This window comes from Polypterus senegalus, chromosome 15 (genome assembly GCF_016835505.1).
Source record: "Polypterus senegalus isolate Bchr_013 chromosome 15, ASM1683550v1, whole genome shotgun sequence".
Taxonomy (NCBI): Eukaryota; Metazoa; Chordata; class Cladistia; order Polypteriformes; family Polypteridae; genus Polypterus; species Polypterus senegalus.
Genome location: NC_053168.1, coordinates 96,794,151 through 96,810,611, shown reverse-complemented (window position 1 = coordinate 96,810,611; position 16,461 = coordinate 96,794,151). Strand labels below are relative to the sequence as shown.

Genomic DNA, 16,461 nt, shown 5'->3' with positions numbered 1-16,461 from the left:
GCAGGTTTCATTTCGAAATTCTCGCCTAATGGTCATAACTGGAAGGTATTTTTCTCCATTAACTGTAATGGAGTTGAGCTGGAATGGCGTGGGGCGGAGTTTCGTGTGACATCATCCGCCTCCCACATAATCCGTGAACTGATTGTCAGCGCAGTGCGTGAAAACCAGGAAGACCTCCAAAAAGCGCTTAAGAAAACATGCATTATATAATTGAGAGGCAGCGAAAACAATAAGAAGCGGCGAGTGACATATACTACCATATTCATGAGTGTTGCTGCCTCGGAAGAAAGCAAGGTGTAAACCTAAACTTTAAATTAAGTTCATAGACAGGCTACTGCTGGCGTTTCACATGCCCACAGGTAATGCGGGATACAAGTTTAATGAGAGGGCGCGGGATATAAGCGAGAGTTTTGATCACTTTGTAACTAAGTTAAAATTGTAGGTGAAGGGGTGTGCTTATGCAAATTCGAGACTGTGTTTGTGGGGATTGACAGTTAAAGCGGGTGGGGAGTCCGTCATCATCTCCCCTCCCATTCATCTAATTTCGGTCTGAGCTGAGCTCCGCGGCTAATGCCGTCTTTCGAAACAACTTCGTCAGACTGCCACCAAATACTCACAGAAAAATCCACAAGTTAATACACACGCTATCTCTAGAGTTTCTCCACACTGAATCCTCCAGGCACTACTTACAAAAGGTCACATTGACAATCGTGTTACGTTATTTTTAAAATCTTTCCTTTTCTTAGCACAAGCACAGCTGAGAAGCTTGATGCATGTGCTCCATAGCGTTAAAAATAATGCATTTAATCACACTTTGCATTACAAGCAAAGGGAGCTTTTGTCAATGCATGATTTCCTGGTACTGTACACCAATTACATTGATCAGCGCATCCCGATTCATTTTACCCTCGCACCACCTTAGTTTGAGAAGAAGTCTGAAAAAATATGAGGTTAACACAGAAAAACATCACCAATTCAAGCTTTATGAATAATCTATTCGCCATCAATAATTGTTTTGGTAAAGCCATCCTCCTTCCATTTTATAATTTTTCCGCCAATAGCCATGATTAAATGAACAGTAAATAAAGTAAGAGCAAAGCGAGGGTGACTTATTTAGGCAGGCATATATATGACAGCAACACTCATGACAATGTCAATCATGTTACGTTATTATTAAAATGTTTCCTTTTCTTTTTCATTACTTCTTTAACACACTACTTCTCCGCTGCGAGGCGCGGGGATTTTGCTATATATATATATAATATATGAATGACCTCCAAAGAGCGCTGAGACTTTTGATGATATGAACGTGTCTGCAAAAACTGTGGTCTCCTGCCCTGCAAAAGTCGAGCAGCCAGCGCGCGCTCGTGCATAGCTGTGCCGGCCTTTGAGACGCTGACTGCGCTTCTGCCTTAAGTCATAGTTGAGCACTTTTAATTTTTTTCATCCTCCTCCTGCGCTATAGCCCAGACAAGTGCAAACACGGGACCCCTTTTCTACACCACGGAAAAATAATATTAAGGCGATTCACACTTTCTTTTGCACGTATACGATTATCAGGTCCTCACCTCGAATTATGAAGACACGCACACAAGTGCAGGACTGACAGTGCCATCACAGCCGTTTAATGGCGGTGACGACTCACCAGTCTACACAAGACCCACCGCGACTGTCCCCAAAAGGCGATCATAACGTCAGCTTAACACGCCTCTCTCTATACTATATAAAGAAAAGTCAACTTTCCTTTCTTTACACCTTTTTTCCTTTTATCCCAAACCAAAGCCTTTCTCTCTTAACACTGCAGAGGACGCAAAACTAATTTTCTTTAAATGCCTGTAAGGCACATTACCAGAAGCACAAATTTGAACGTTCACATAGAAAATGTAATTTCTATACCACAGCCGTCGTGTAGCGCCTTTCAAAAGGGATCAACTACCGAGAGATGATCCATATACATTTTAGCTGCTGTTAGTTACTTACCTGTTGTGTTACACAGTCTTTAAAATGTAGTTTACCTGAAACCACTCCAGTAGTGCTCAATGTACCTGTACTTCTTGAAACGTTAATGTTTTACTGTTTAATAACTTATAGACTATATTTTATTTTTCCCTTGCACTCGGTGACCAAAGCTATACACACACATATAGACACATACAAACATACACACAAGTATATGTATGTGTGTATATATATGTATGTATGTGTGTGTGTGTATATATATAGATATAGATATAGAGATATAGATATGTGTATATATATATATATATATATATATACACACACACACGCATACATATATACACACATATATATAATTTGTGTGTGTGTATGTATGTATGTGTATATATGATGTAGATAGGTATGTGTATATATATATATATGTGTATATGTAGATATGTATATAGATATGTAGATATGAAGATATGTATGTGTATATATATATATGTATGTGTGTGTGTGTTTGTGTGTGTGTGTGTGTGTGTATATATATGACAGCAGCAATCCAAGCTGTGAGAAAACACTAAAAAGGAGGGTGTCAGGCGTTGTGGTACATTTTCTGATGCAGCTAGACGAAAAATACTTTGACGCTGCCGCCAAATACACAAAACAATTACTTTGACAATCATGTTACGTTATTTTCAAAAAGTTTCCTTTTCTTTCTCTTTCCTTCTTTAACACACTACTTCTCCGCTGCCAAGCGCCGGTGTGTATAAATATATATATATATATAGATATAGATATAGATATAGATATAGATATAGATATAGATATAGATATAGATATACATATATATATATATATATATATATATATATATATATATATATATATATATATATATATATATATATATATATATATATATATATATATATATATATATATATATATATATATATACATACACACAGTGGTGTGAAAAACTATCTGCCTTCCTGATTTCTTATTCTTTTGCATGTTTGTCACACAAAATGTTTCTGATCATCAAACACATTTAACCATTAGTCAAATATAACACAAGTAAACACAAAATGCAGTTTTAAAATGATGGTTTTATTATTTAGGGAGAAAAAATCCAAACCTACATGGCCCTGTGTGAAAAAGTAATTGCTCCTGAACCTAATAACTGGTTGGGCCACCCTTAGCAGCAATAACTGTAATCAAGCGTTTGCGATAACTTGCAATGAGTCTTTTACAGCTCTGGAGGAATTTTGGCCCACTCATCTTTGCAGAATTGTTGTAATTCAGCTTTATTTGAGGGTTTTCTAGCATGAACCGCCTTTTTAAGGTCATGCCATAGCATCTCAATTGGATTCAGGTCAGGACTTTGACTAGGCCACTCCAAAGTCTTCATTTTGTTTTTCTTCAGCCATTCAGAGGTGGATTTGCTGGTGTGTTTTGGGTCATTGTCCTGTTGCAGCACCCAAGATCGCTTCAGCTTGAGTTGACGAACAGATGGCGGACATTCTCCTTCAGGATTTTTGGTAGACAGTAGAATTCATGGTTCCATCTATCACAGCAAGCCTTCCAGGTCCTGAAGCAGCAAAACAACCCCAGACCATCACACTACCACCACCATATTTTACTGTTGGTATGATGCTCTTTTCTGAAATGCTGTGTTCCTTTTACGCCAGATGTAGCGGACATTTGCCTTCCAAAAGTTCAACTTTTGTCTCATCAGTCCACAAGGTATTTTCCCAAAAGTCTTGGCAATCATTGAGATGTTTCTTAGCAAAATTGAGACGAGCCCTAATGTTCTTTTTGCTTAACAGTGGTTTGTGTCTTGAAATCTGCCATGCAGGCCGTTTTGCCCAGTCTCTTTCTTATGGTGGAGTCGTGAACACTGACCTTAATTGAGGCAAGTGAGGCCTGCAGTTCTTTAGATGTTGTCCTGGGGTCTTTTGTGACCTCTCGGATGAGTCGTCTCTACGCTCTTGGGGTAATTTTGGTCGGCCGGCCAATCCTAGGAAGGTTCACCACTGTTCCATGTTTTTGCAATTTGTGGATAATGGCTCTCACTGTGGTTCGCTGGAATCCCAAAGCTTTAGAAATGGCTTTATAACCTTTACCAGACTGATAGATCTCAATTACTTCTGTTCTCATTTGTTCCTGAATTTCTTTGGATCTTGGCATGATGTCTAGCTTTTGAGGTGCTTTTGGTCTACTTCTCTGTGTCAGGCAGCTCCTATTGAAGTGATTTCTTGATTGAAACAGGTGTGGCAGTAATCAGGCCTGGGGGTGGCTACGAAATTGAACTCAGGTGTGATACACCACAGTTAGGTTATTTTTTAACAAGGGGCAATTACTTTTCACACAGGGCCATGTAGGTTTAGATTTTTTCTCCCTAAATAATCAGAAACCATCATGCAAATGAATAAACTGGAATTTTGTGTTTACTTGTGTTATATTTGTATATATATATGACTAATGGTTAATATGTGTTTGATGATCATAAATATTTTGTGTGACAAACATGCAAATGAATAAGAAATCAGGAAGGGGCAAATAGTATATTTCATATACCATATGTGTGTGTGTGTGTATATATATATATATATATATATATATATATATATATATATATATATATATATATATATGTATGTATATGTATATGTATATATATATATATATATATATGTATATATATATATGTATATATATATATATATATGTATATATATATATATATATATATATATGTATATATATATATATATGTGTATATATATATAGAGATAGATACATATGAGAACAACACTCATATCAATGACAAAACAATTTCATTAACAATCAAGTTACGTTGTTTTTCAAATTTTTCCTTTTCTTTTTCAGTACCTTCTTTAACACACTACTTCTCCTTTTCTTTTTTCAGACGGCACTACTTCTCCTCACATGGGTATTCTGCTAGTGTGTGTGTATCTATATATAGATAGATAGACATAGATGTGTGTGTATATATGTGTATATATATAAACATACACACACAGACTCACACAACTATCGTATATGTTTAAGTTCTATTTAAATTTTAAATAGAAGGAATTTTTATTTAGTTGACAGAATATTATTCCGGAATAAATCCACTTAAACCTTAAATAACTATATAACTATAATATTTTGCTCTCCATAAAAATATATCCTGTCTAAATTATACAAGTTAGAAATAAAGTAATCGTTAAAAGAACAAACATTCAAATTTCTTTACTCTTATGTAATTTTATATAAAAGATAAACTTAAATTTTAAATATCCTAAAAGATTTTGCGCTCTATAAAAATATATCCTTTCAAAATTATACAAATTCAAATGTGAACATGGTGCATAACAAAACCTGGAAATATAAATAAAATTTGTTCTTTTCAGCAATAATAAATGAAATCATTCAGTTGTCTTTGCTCTTATGTCATTTTACCAGAGCTGGAAGCCTGGCATCTTTTTCTGGCAACAAGTTTGTTTATGTTTGGTGTGAGGTTCTGTGTTGTGGAGATTCTTAGGATGGACTGCAGGTGCTCATCAGTGAGGCGACTCCTGTGTGCTGTTTTGTTAGTTTTCATGACTGAGAAGAGCTTCTCACACAGATATGTGCTGCCATACATGCACAAGGTTCGAGCCGCATGTAGACGGAGCTGGAGCATTTTTTGCGGGAATGGAGTGAATAAACTGTGCGGGCCGTGCAGTATCGTACTTTGCCTTCAGTGTGCCATTACACTGCAGCTCAATCACCTCCATCTGAATCTGCACAGGTGCAGTTTCCACATCGACGGCAAATGGGTTGCGAAACAACTCAGAATTCTTTTTTTGTTCCTAAAAGTCACCAAAGCGCCGTGCGAACTCAGTGCGGCGTCGCGCTCAGTTTATCAGCAAAGTGCGTATTTGGGAACACCGTTGTGCCGACTTGATTCGACATTACTTGGCAACAGGGAAAGTGGGGCAAGTTGCACTGGTGCATTTGTGTCTCCAATAAAAGCAGCTTCACTTGAAATCACTTTGTGATTTTGCACAGGTAAAAACGTCTGCTGAAGTGTCAGATTCTTCTTTAACTCTTCTGCTTTCTGTATCTTGTGCATTGCATTCAGGTCTTTCAGGTTATCTTGATGTTTTGTCTCATAGTGCCGTCTTAGATTAAATTCTGTAATTACAGCCACGTTAGCTCCACAATTGAGACACACGGGTTTACCGGCAATGTCAGTAAACATATACTCAGCCTCCCATCGGTTTTTAAAGGCTCTATGTTCAGAATCACCTTTTCTCTTCGGCATCGTGTGGGCTAGCTTCGCAATAACTTGCAGCATCATAAGCTAGACTTGATTAACGCGGTAAGTGTTCGGCAAGGCAGTTGAAGCGCTGCATTATGGGATCTGTAGTTTATTGTATTACTAGCGCTTCATATCCCTGGGCCATTAATAACAATAATATATAAAATGATCTCGTGGGCCAGATATAATTGCACACCGGGCCCGATGTGGCCTGCGGGCCTTGAGTTTGACACATATGGACTAAATAGAACTTGAAAAGATATATTTTTTCAAATATGATCGCACAATTCAGATCGAGTTGACGCGCACTACAGTACATCGAGCCCGTGTGCTATTGTGGTTTTGCCTGCATGCCTCAATAAGTCATCCTTCCCTTGCTCTTACTTTTTTACCGTTCATCTAATGAATACACGGAGTATGGCTTTACCAAAACAATCATTGATCGCGAATAAAGTATCCATTATTCATAAAGCTTCAATTGGTGATCTGTCTTTCTACTCTCCTGTTTCTTTTTCCGGTTTCTCTGTGGTGGCGGCCTGTGCCACCACCAACCTACTCAAAGCACCATGATGCCCCAGCATTGATGGACTAAAAGCCAGAAGTCCACGTGATTATCATCATCATCATCACTAAATCCTTCCGTGAAAACCATAAATACAAAGAGGACCGTTTCATTTATGTTAGGAAGATTGCCCAGAGGGGACTGGGCAGTCTCATGGCCTGGAATCCCTGCAGATTTTTTTCTCCCGCCGTCTGCAGTTTTTTTTTTTTTTGTTTTTTCTGTTCCCCCTGGCCATTGGACGTTACTCTTATTCTATGTTAATTAATGTTGACTTATTTTATTTTCTTACTGTGTCTCTTATTTTTCTATTCTTCATTAGGTAAAGCACTTTGAGCTACATTTTTTTTGTATGAAAATGTGCTATACAAATAAATGTTGTTGTTGTTAACCGCATATTTTTTCATACGTCTCAAACCTAGGGGATGCAATGCTAAAATGTACCGGGAAGCGCGCGTACACACTCAGTGCATCCGCTCTTGGGAATCGAACCTCGGAAGTCGGCGCTAGAGGCGAAGCCTCTACTAATGCGCCACGGCGTGTGGTTTGTCTATTTGAGCGTAGCAGTATAATTCAGTTTTTGTTCAGCACTCTTTGGAACTGTTGCTTTTTGTCTGCGCACTGTGTCAGTTCACGTGAGCTGCTGAATATAGTTTTATATGTCACTCGCTCGCTTCTAATTGTTTCGCTGCCTTCTTAATTATATAATGTATGTTTTCTTCAGCGGTTTTTGGAGTTCTTCCTGGTTTTCTACGTACTGCGTGATTTACGTGGGAGGCGTCATGATGTCACACGTAAACTCCCCCCCCGACTTTCAAGCTCAACTCCATTACAGTAAATGGAGAAAAATAACTTCTAGTTATGACCATTACGCGTAGAATTTCTAAATGAAACCTGACCAACTTTTCTAAGGAAGCTGTAAGGAATTAGCCTGCCAAATTTCAGCCTTCTACCTACACGGGAAGTTGGAGAATTAGTGATGAGTCAATTAGTGAGTGAGTGAGTGAGTGAGGGAGGGCTTTGCCTTTTATTAGTATATACATATACATATATACATACATACACTATTGATTTTGATGTACTTCAGAATAGTAGACTTGAATTTTCTGGTATTAGGAATTCTTTTTTAACAGTGCTGCTTTTATATTTTCCTTTAAATGTTATTTTAGGTAATTCATAATGGTAATTTGATTGTTTTTAATGGCCTGATAACAAAATGTTAAACATGTTTGTTTTTGTTGCCTTTCTCAATTCTTAAATTAGGTGAAAATATGGCATCTGCCTACACGGAAATGTACACGTACTTTAAAAGCACATGAAGGTTTTGTACGGGATATTTGTGTTCGATATTGTGGAACTTCATTTTTTACGGTAAGTAATTAAAGTTGAAACAGTGAAATTTTTTGTTTCCAATAGTTTGAGGTCAGCAACATTCAAACAACATGAATTTCAGCAAAACTCAGAATGTCTAAAATGGGTCTGTTTTTATTGATGCATCCAAAGTGCCAAAGAAAGAAGAGAATGGGGTGGCCTTGAAGCACGTTGCACAGAAACAAATCGGAAACAACAAATGCAAATGGTGCAGCATGCAACAAAATGACTAATGTGCAAACAAATTGGGATGCATAAAAACATAGAGCAGTGGATAACCTAAATTAAAGCATAAAAAAATGATTTAAGCTGAAAGTACAGTACAGTGACCCCTTGTTATATCGCGCTTCGACTTTCGCGGCTTCACTCCATCGCAGATTTTAAATGTAAGAATATCTAAATATATATCATAGATTTTTCGCTGGTTCGCGGATTTCTGTGGACAATGGGTCTTTTAATTTAAAGTACATGCTTCCTCAGTTTGTTTGCCCAGTTGATTTCATACAAGGGACGCTATTGGCGGATGGCTTAGAAGCTAACCAATCAGAGCATGTATTACGTATTAACTAAAACTCCTCAATGATATACGATGTGCTTCTTGAGCAGTGCTTGATTGTTTGCTATTCTTTGTCTCTCTCTTTCCCTCTACCTGATGGAAGGGGTGTGAGCAGTGGGGCTGTTTGCCTAGAAGATATGGACGCTACTCTTAAAACATGCTGAAAGACTACCTTCACATTGCTCCCTTCTTTGCGGCTGCTTTATTGCGGTGCGCATACTTAAAAGCCCAACACCACATATTGATTTTTTGATTGTTTGCTTTTCTGTCTCTCTCTCTCAATCTCTCTCTCTCTCTCACATTCTCTGCTCCTGACACGCATTCTTTGAAGAGGAAGATATGTTTGCATTCTTTTAATTGTGAGAAAGAACTGTCAACTCTGTCTTATCATGGAGCACAGTTTAAACTTTTGACTAAAGGGTGTTATCTCATGTCTAGAGGGCTCTAATAATGTTAACAGTGTTGGGAGAGTTTATAAGGGCTTAAAATATATAAAAATCACCATGCAAACATATGGTTTCTACTTCGCGGATTTTCACCTATCACGGGGGGTTTCTGGAACGTGACCCACGCGAACGAGGAGGGATTACTGTACATCACAATTTAATCCCAGTTTTTTAATTAGTGGTGAGGTAGAAGCAAGAATATGTAAAAGAAACGGAGCTAAAGTCCATAAACAAGATCCTCACAGATGCCCCTGGCTTATCAAGTTATTGGTAAATAAAGTTCAGACCTAAATTTACCACATTGTCCACAGACCAGTTGTCTCTGTATGCAAACTGAAATCGGTCCAGGAAGTCTTATATAGCCAGTCAAAGTCATAATCCCCCCAATAAGTTCAGACATTGTTAGTTTAAATCTCCCTTAATTATTCAAGACATATGCAATTTCAATTCCATGGGTTACTCATATGACCAAATCAATTTGCCAAGTTTAGTTCAAATCTATGAAGATGAGGTCCAAAAATGTGATGAATTGACTTGGTATTACCCTTCTCCGGGTACTTCCACCCCTTTTAGACAATGCGCATGCACCTCTGACATTTGCGCTTGGGGGCATTATAGTATTGTCAATACTGTTTTATTTTTGGATTAAATACTCCCCTGTTTTACTCTGTGGAGTCTCTTACAGCAATTTGTTTGCAACAGACCTTTTCATTGTCTCAGTCCCTGATCCAGTGTGAATCTGGTACTTCCAGCATTTTGATATTACCATATTTAGAAAGTAACAGCAGTGCATGACAGGAGCTAGACATTCCTTTTAGTGGATAATTTTTTGTTAAGTCACAGTGTTTTTACTGTCTGTCATATTTTTAGTATAGTCACTCTTAAGTGCTACCACAGATGCCGGCAAAGCTAGATAGACCCACAAAAGCAATTATCTGTGACACATGGAGACAACTAATTCTGCTCTGCTTGAAGTAGACATGTCAGATTTCTATTGGATACAAACTCATTTTCCTGGTGAAATCCCAGTCCACTCTTCCACTGCTCTGGCAGAGAGTGTTCAAACATTATCTTTTCTGCTGAAGTGCAGTCAAAGTAAAAAGTATATGAACCCTTTGAAATTATCTGGTTTACTGCATGAATTGGTCATAAAAAGTGATTTGATCTTCATCCAAGTCACAGGTACTGATATACACAATGGGCTTACGCCAATGACACACAAAAAATTCTACTCTTTCATGTCTTTATTTTACAAACTCATTCAACGTTCACAGTGGTAGTGGAAAAAGTAAGTGAACCTTGGAATTTAATAACTGGTTGACCCTCCTTTGGCAGCAGTGACCTCAACCAGGTGCTTCCTGTAACTGCAGATCAGAGGTGGAGTTTGTTCTTAAGCCATTGTGCTGTGGATTTGCTGCGATGTTTTGTCTCCTTGTCATGTTACATCACCCAGCCTCTTCTGAGCTTAAGCTGATGGACAGACACCCTCACATTATCCTGGAGAATTTGTTGATAAACTTGTGAATTCATTTTCCCCTCAATGATGGCAAGCTGTCCAGGCCCTGATTCAGCAAAGCTGGCCCAAATCATGATGTTCCCTCCACCATACTTTACTGTAGGGATGACGTTTTGATGTTGATATACAATGCCCTTTTTACACCAAATAAAATTCTGCTTGTTCCTCCCAAATAGTTCAATTTTGGTTTCATCACTCCACAAAACATTTTCCCAGTACCATTGTGGAATGTCCAAGCATTCTTTTGCAAACTTCAGGGGTTCAGCAATGCTCTTTTTTGATAGCAGTGGCTTCCTTCTTGGTGTCCTGACATGGACTCCTTTCTTGTTCAATGTTTTGCGTATAGTTGACTCATGAAATAGAGATGTTAGCCAGTTCTAATGACTTCAAGTCCTTTGCTGTCACTCTAGGGTGGTTCTTTACCTCATTGCTGACTTTGCGTTGTTATCTTGGAATTGTCTTGGCAGGGCGCCCACTTCTAGGCAGAGTAGCCACAATACCAAATTGTCTCCATTTATAGACCACGTGTCCAACAGTAGACTGATGAATATCTAAAATCTTTCAGATGACTTTGTAACCCTTTCCAGCCTTATGTTGATTAACAATTCTCGATTGTAGCTCTTCAGACTGCTCTTTTGTGCGAGACATGATTCCCATCTGGATATGCTTCTTGTCAAAAGTTCAAACTTTTTTATAGTGTTTTTATCAATCAAAGTAATTCTAGGCAACACCTCTAAACTTGTTTCATTAAATGGACTCCAGGTGTGCTAAATTCTGACTGCAATGAGCTTTTTAAAAAGTCATTAACTTAGGTCATTAGCTTCCAACCTTCAGTTTCACAATTTGAATGATGATTTCGATATGATCAAAAATTCTCTGAAAATCTGTGTATCTTTAGTTATAGGAGATTGTGTTTGTTCATTATTGTGACTGACATGAAGATAAAACCATTTATTATATGGGAATTAGATACTTTATTAATCCCAAGGGGAAATTCACATAGACATAAATATAGATAATTCCTCGGGATTCACAAACGTATTACTTTGACTGTATATTTAAAAAAAAATTATATATTTTTTTTAATCCACTTCAATTTGGGTTATGCATGGCTTGTTTTGTTTTCATGCTTCAAAATTTCAAAATGTTTGTGAAGTCATTGCTTTGTTTGTGTCCTGCTCTATTTGCATTTGTTGTTTCTCATTTTTTTTGAATATTTTGTTTGTTTTGGTGTTTTCTGATGGTTTTTGCATGATTCAGTTTTGTTTTATGGCCACCATAAGTGAATAAATATGAGAATGACTTGGTAATGGCCAATCAAGACAGTTACTACTGTTAAAAATCATTATTGATTGATAGATACTTTATTAATCCCAAGGGGAAATTCACAAATTATATTGGCAACAATATATATGGCAACTGCATGCTAAGAGTATGCTGTGCTAAAATAATGAGTTTTGAAATTTTAATTTCAATCCTGAAATCAATGTGGCTCTTCTATTAAATTGTAGGTACTGCATTAAGGAGTACTAAAGTCGTACATGTTTTACCACCAAATGTGAATAGTAGAAATTTTAAAATCTGGTCTTAATGTGATTGATAGAAAGTGAAGTTGTTTAAGAATTTAAGTTGTATGTTCTTGTTACTTGTAATAACGATCCATTGCCTCCATCTTTTAAATTAACTGTAAAGCACTAAGGTACCTTTTTGAGCCTCTTGATTGTAAAACATTTCAGTGTTCATTCCTGCATGAAATCCCAGAATGAACTATCTTTGGCATGATCATTCAGTTTTTGTTCAAGGTTCTAGTCCATGTGCATCATATCACTGTACCACTAAGCTTTTCAGATTGTGTATGTTTTTGTTTGAATGAAAGTAGTTAAGTTAATTTGTCTCATGCATCTGATTAGTTGCATTGTTTAAATAACCACAGTAAAATCATTTATAGTTTTATATTTGAGTTGCTTTTCATATTCTTTTTCCATTTTGGCTTAGTTTAATGGTAGCTAGAGTTGTCTGAAAGAATGCCCCTATTTAAGTGTAATTAGTTTGAAAAAAAGTCGTCTTCAAAGGCAAAACCAGACATTTAATAAAGTCAGAGAGAGAACACAATTCAACTGTATCGTAATATTACTTTAGATACTATGCAGTACTGTGGTATTTTGTAGATCTATTTTTGCACATTCTTTCAATGTGCCTTTTCGTAATGTTGAATGGTTAGCTGATCTGCATTAGTAAAACGTTTAGCTACATCCCTTCCTAGCATAGTCTGAGACGGTCGTTTTTACCCTACTTCTCTAAAATTTGATCTAAAGGTGTACTTGGAGCAGATTTATGTATATATTTCTCCAGCACCCTAAAAGTATGAATTCTGTTTTAGACATTTTTATGATTCCCATTTTAAATGCAAGATCCCTGACTATTGTATTAATAAGGCATTCAGATAAAAAAAAAAATCCATAATTCTTATAAACCCACTCATCCAAAGTGGCATCGTGTGGAAAGTGGTGCCTATCTCGGCAAACATCTGAAAAAAGCAGCATCTGAAACAATCTATGGACAGAGTGGCATCAAACCAAATGGAGAACTGTCGTCATTTTTATTTTTTCTTTCATCGCTTATAATACATATATACCCCTGTGCAAAGAATCTTTTCTGTGTTAGCTGTTCATATTTAGCTACCTCCGACAGCACATGGTGTCACACCTTTAGTTTCTATCTTGTGGCTGCTGGCTCAATCCTTAATAACTAAAACAATGAGGTGTAATTAAAAATACTCTGGCCACTTTTGCAAATGCAGGAAAACACAATAAAGGAGAAAAAAAATGTAATGCTGTTGGTTGATGTCTATCCCTACTCTACAGATTTATTAATGTTGGGGTCCCCACACTTTATCTACTATACCTGATGCATTGACTTTTTAAAAAAAAAATATATATATATATATATATATATTTTTTTTAAGTAACTACCATCTATGTATTTTCTAATTTTAATGAAAGTGAGAGGTGAAGTTGGGATAAGGGCTCCACCTCTGAGGAAACAAACTCTCTTAGCTGCTAATAACACAAGCGAGGTGAGCACGTCTGCAAAGTGAAACCTCCTAAGAGACATGTCTAGAGTACAGTAATCCCTCCTCGATCAAGCGGGGGTTGCGTTCCAGAACCCCCCGTGATAGATGAGAATCCGCGATGTAGAAACCATATGTTGTATGGTTATTTTTATATATTTTAAGCCCTTATAAACTCTCCCACATTGTTAACATTATTAGAGCCCTCTAGACATGAAATAACACCCTTTAGTCAAAAGTTTAAACTGTGCTCCATGACAAGACAGAGATGACAGTTCTTTCTCACAATTAAAAGAATGCAAGCATATCTTCTCTCAAAGGAGCCGTCCGGAGCAGAGAATGTCAGAGAGAGAGCGAGATAAAAGCAAACAATCAAAAAATCAATACGTGATTTTAAGTATGCCGAAGCACCGCGATAAAGCGGCATTTTGTAGAGCAGCGTCCGTATCTTCTAGGCAAACAGCCTCTGTGCAAACAGCCCCTCTGCTCACACCCCCTCCATCAGGCACAGAGAATGTCAGAGAGGGTGAGAGAGAGAGAAAAGCAAACAATCAAGCACCACGCGGGAAGCATATCTTATATCATTGAGGAGTTTTAGTTAATATTTAATACATGCTCTGATTGGGTAGCTTCTCAGCCATCCGCCAATAGCGTCCCTTGTATGAAATCAACTGGGCAAACAAACTGAGGAAGCACGTACCATAAATTAAAAGACCCATTGTCCGCAGAAATCCGCAAACCAGCGAAAAATCCGTGATATATATTTAGATATGCTTACATTTAAAATCCGCGATAGAGTGTAGCCGCGAAAAGTCGAAGCGCTGATATAGCGAGGGATTACTGTAGTTCCTTTCAATTACCTGACACCTCTACATTTCAGTTTTTTTCTGACAATTTCAATAGTTTCTAGGACTCTGGGCTTTTCACAACATGGGCTTACACAGCTTGTGTGTGTGTGTGTGTGGGAGGGAAGGACTACATCCTAGCAAAGACTGAACATTTTAGAACAAGCAGTTTTCAAGATTTCTGAACGGTGAGCCCAATTTACAATAATAGGTCAGTTATTTTGAAAGTTATAACCTTTAAGCAAGATGCATTGTTTGCTTTGTAATATGCTCCAGACCTATTGTTTTTACTCCAGTTTGATGTAGTACTTATCCCCTGTATCCTTCAAAAATAGTTGGACCTACAGTATGTCCAATAATAACTACCATAATTAGGCAAAATTAGGTTGTGACATTTTAGTTTACGAGAGCTTATTAAAACAAACATGACAAACAAGGCAGAAGATGAAAATGTGCATTATTTTTTGTGATGCGAAATTGCATTTTGTTCAACTTAAAAGAATAGTCACAAATAATACTGCAAAAAGTACACATTCGTACAAAAATAGAAAGAGTGAAGAGCCAGCTGTTGAAGTGTTAATTAGTGTAGAACACTTGAAAATCGTGAAGAAAGAATGTAGTAGTCTTGATTTATATTGTAGTTGTGCTTATTTAGGCAGGTATGAAAATGTGTGTGAAATATGCGCACCAATAATTGTGAAAAGTTTGTTCCTATGGTCACAATCAACCTGGTAAGGTTGGTATGTACAGGGGAATTACACTGCTCATATAGCAATCTGTCAGTGTATATACCGTAGATCCCGTTATATAAGCCGAGAATTTCGTCCTAGATTTTTGGCTTGGAGTTTGGGGGTCGGTTTATACAATGAGTATCGTATTAGATTCAAGATTTTTAGCGCAATGCTGGTTTTGCCGATGAATACGGAAGTAAATAGTGACGAAACCACAGAGCCATCTTTCAGATGAAGAAGTAACTTTGCATGCCGGTACTTTAAATTAAATAAAGAATTTATTCAAAAAAGTGTTCTAGTTGTTGATTTTATTAATAAAATTTATAATAAATTATCGGGAAGTTTAAAATGAAATTTTTTGTTTTGATTTACGATCAACATCTTGCTTACGAAACGAATGCGGTCACGTGTATCCGCTTGCGCGACTAACCGAGAGCGTTAGTAGCGTCAGTCGGAGCCCAGATACATGTGTTTGTGGATGTAATTTCTGTCATTGCAGTGATTTACCTATATATATATATATATATATATATATATATATATATATATATATAATCCTCGCTATATCATATATATATATATACACAGCTCGCTATATCGACTTTCAAGGGCTTCACTCTATCGCTGGATTTTAAATGTAAGCACATCTAAATATATATCATGGATTTTTCGCTGGTTCGCCGCTTTCTGCGGACAATGGGTCTTTTAATTTAGGTTACATGCTTCCTCAGTTTGATTTCCCAGTTGATTTCATACAAGGGACGCTATTGGCGGATGGCTTAGAAGCTACCCAATCAGAGCATGTATTAAATACTGTATTAACTAAAACTCCCCAATGATATGCTTCCCGCGCCGTGCTTGTTTGCTTCTCTCTATCTTTCTCACTCTCTCTGCCTGACGGAGGGGGTGCGAGCAGAGGGGCTGTTTGCACAGAGGACACGGAGGCTCCTCTACAAAATGCCACTTTATCGCGGTGCTTCGGCATACTTAAAAGCATGTATTGATTTTTTGATTGTTTGCTTTTCTTAGCGAGCGCTCTCTCTGACATTCTCTGCTCCTGACGGCGCTCTTTTGAAGATAAGATATGTTTGCATTCTTTTAATTGTGA

At 37.2% G+C, this 16,461-nt stretch overlaps 1 protein-coding gene across 2 annotated transcripts in view; it reads left to right on the top strand.

The window, feature by feature from the left end:
* The window catches only part of dcaf13 (ddb1 and cul4 associated factor 13), a 253,923-nt gene that overhangs the window by 11,876 nt on the left and 225,586 nt on the right, over positions 1–16,461 (top strand). For both annotated transcript variants that reach the window (XM_039736440.1, XM_039736439.1), the window contains exon 3: positions 8,082–8,189. In XM_039736440.1, coding sequence (XP_039592374.1) covers positions 8,082–8,189 — 108 coding nt within the window. The remainder of the gene's footprint in view (positions 1–8,081; positions 8,190–16,461) is intronic.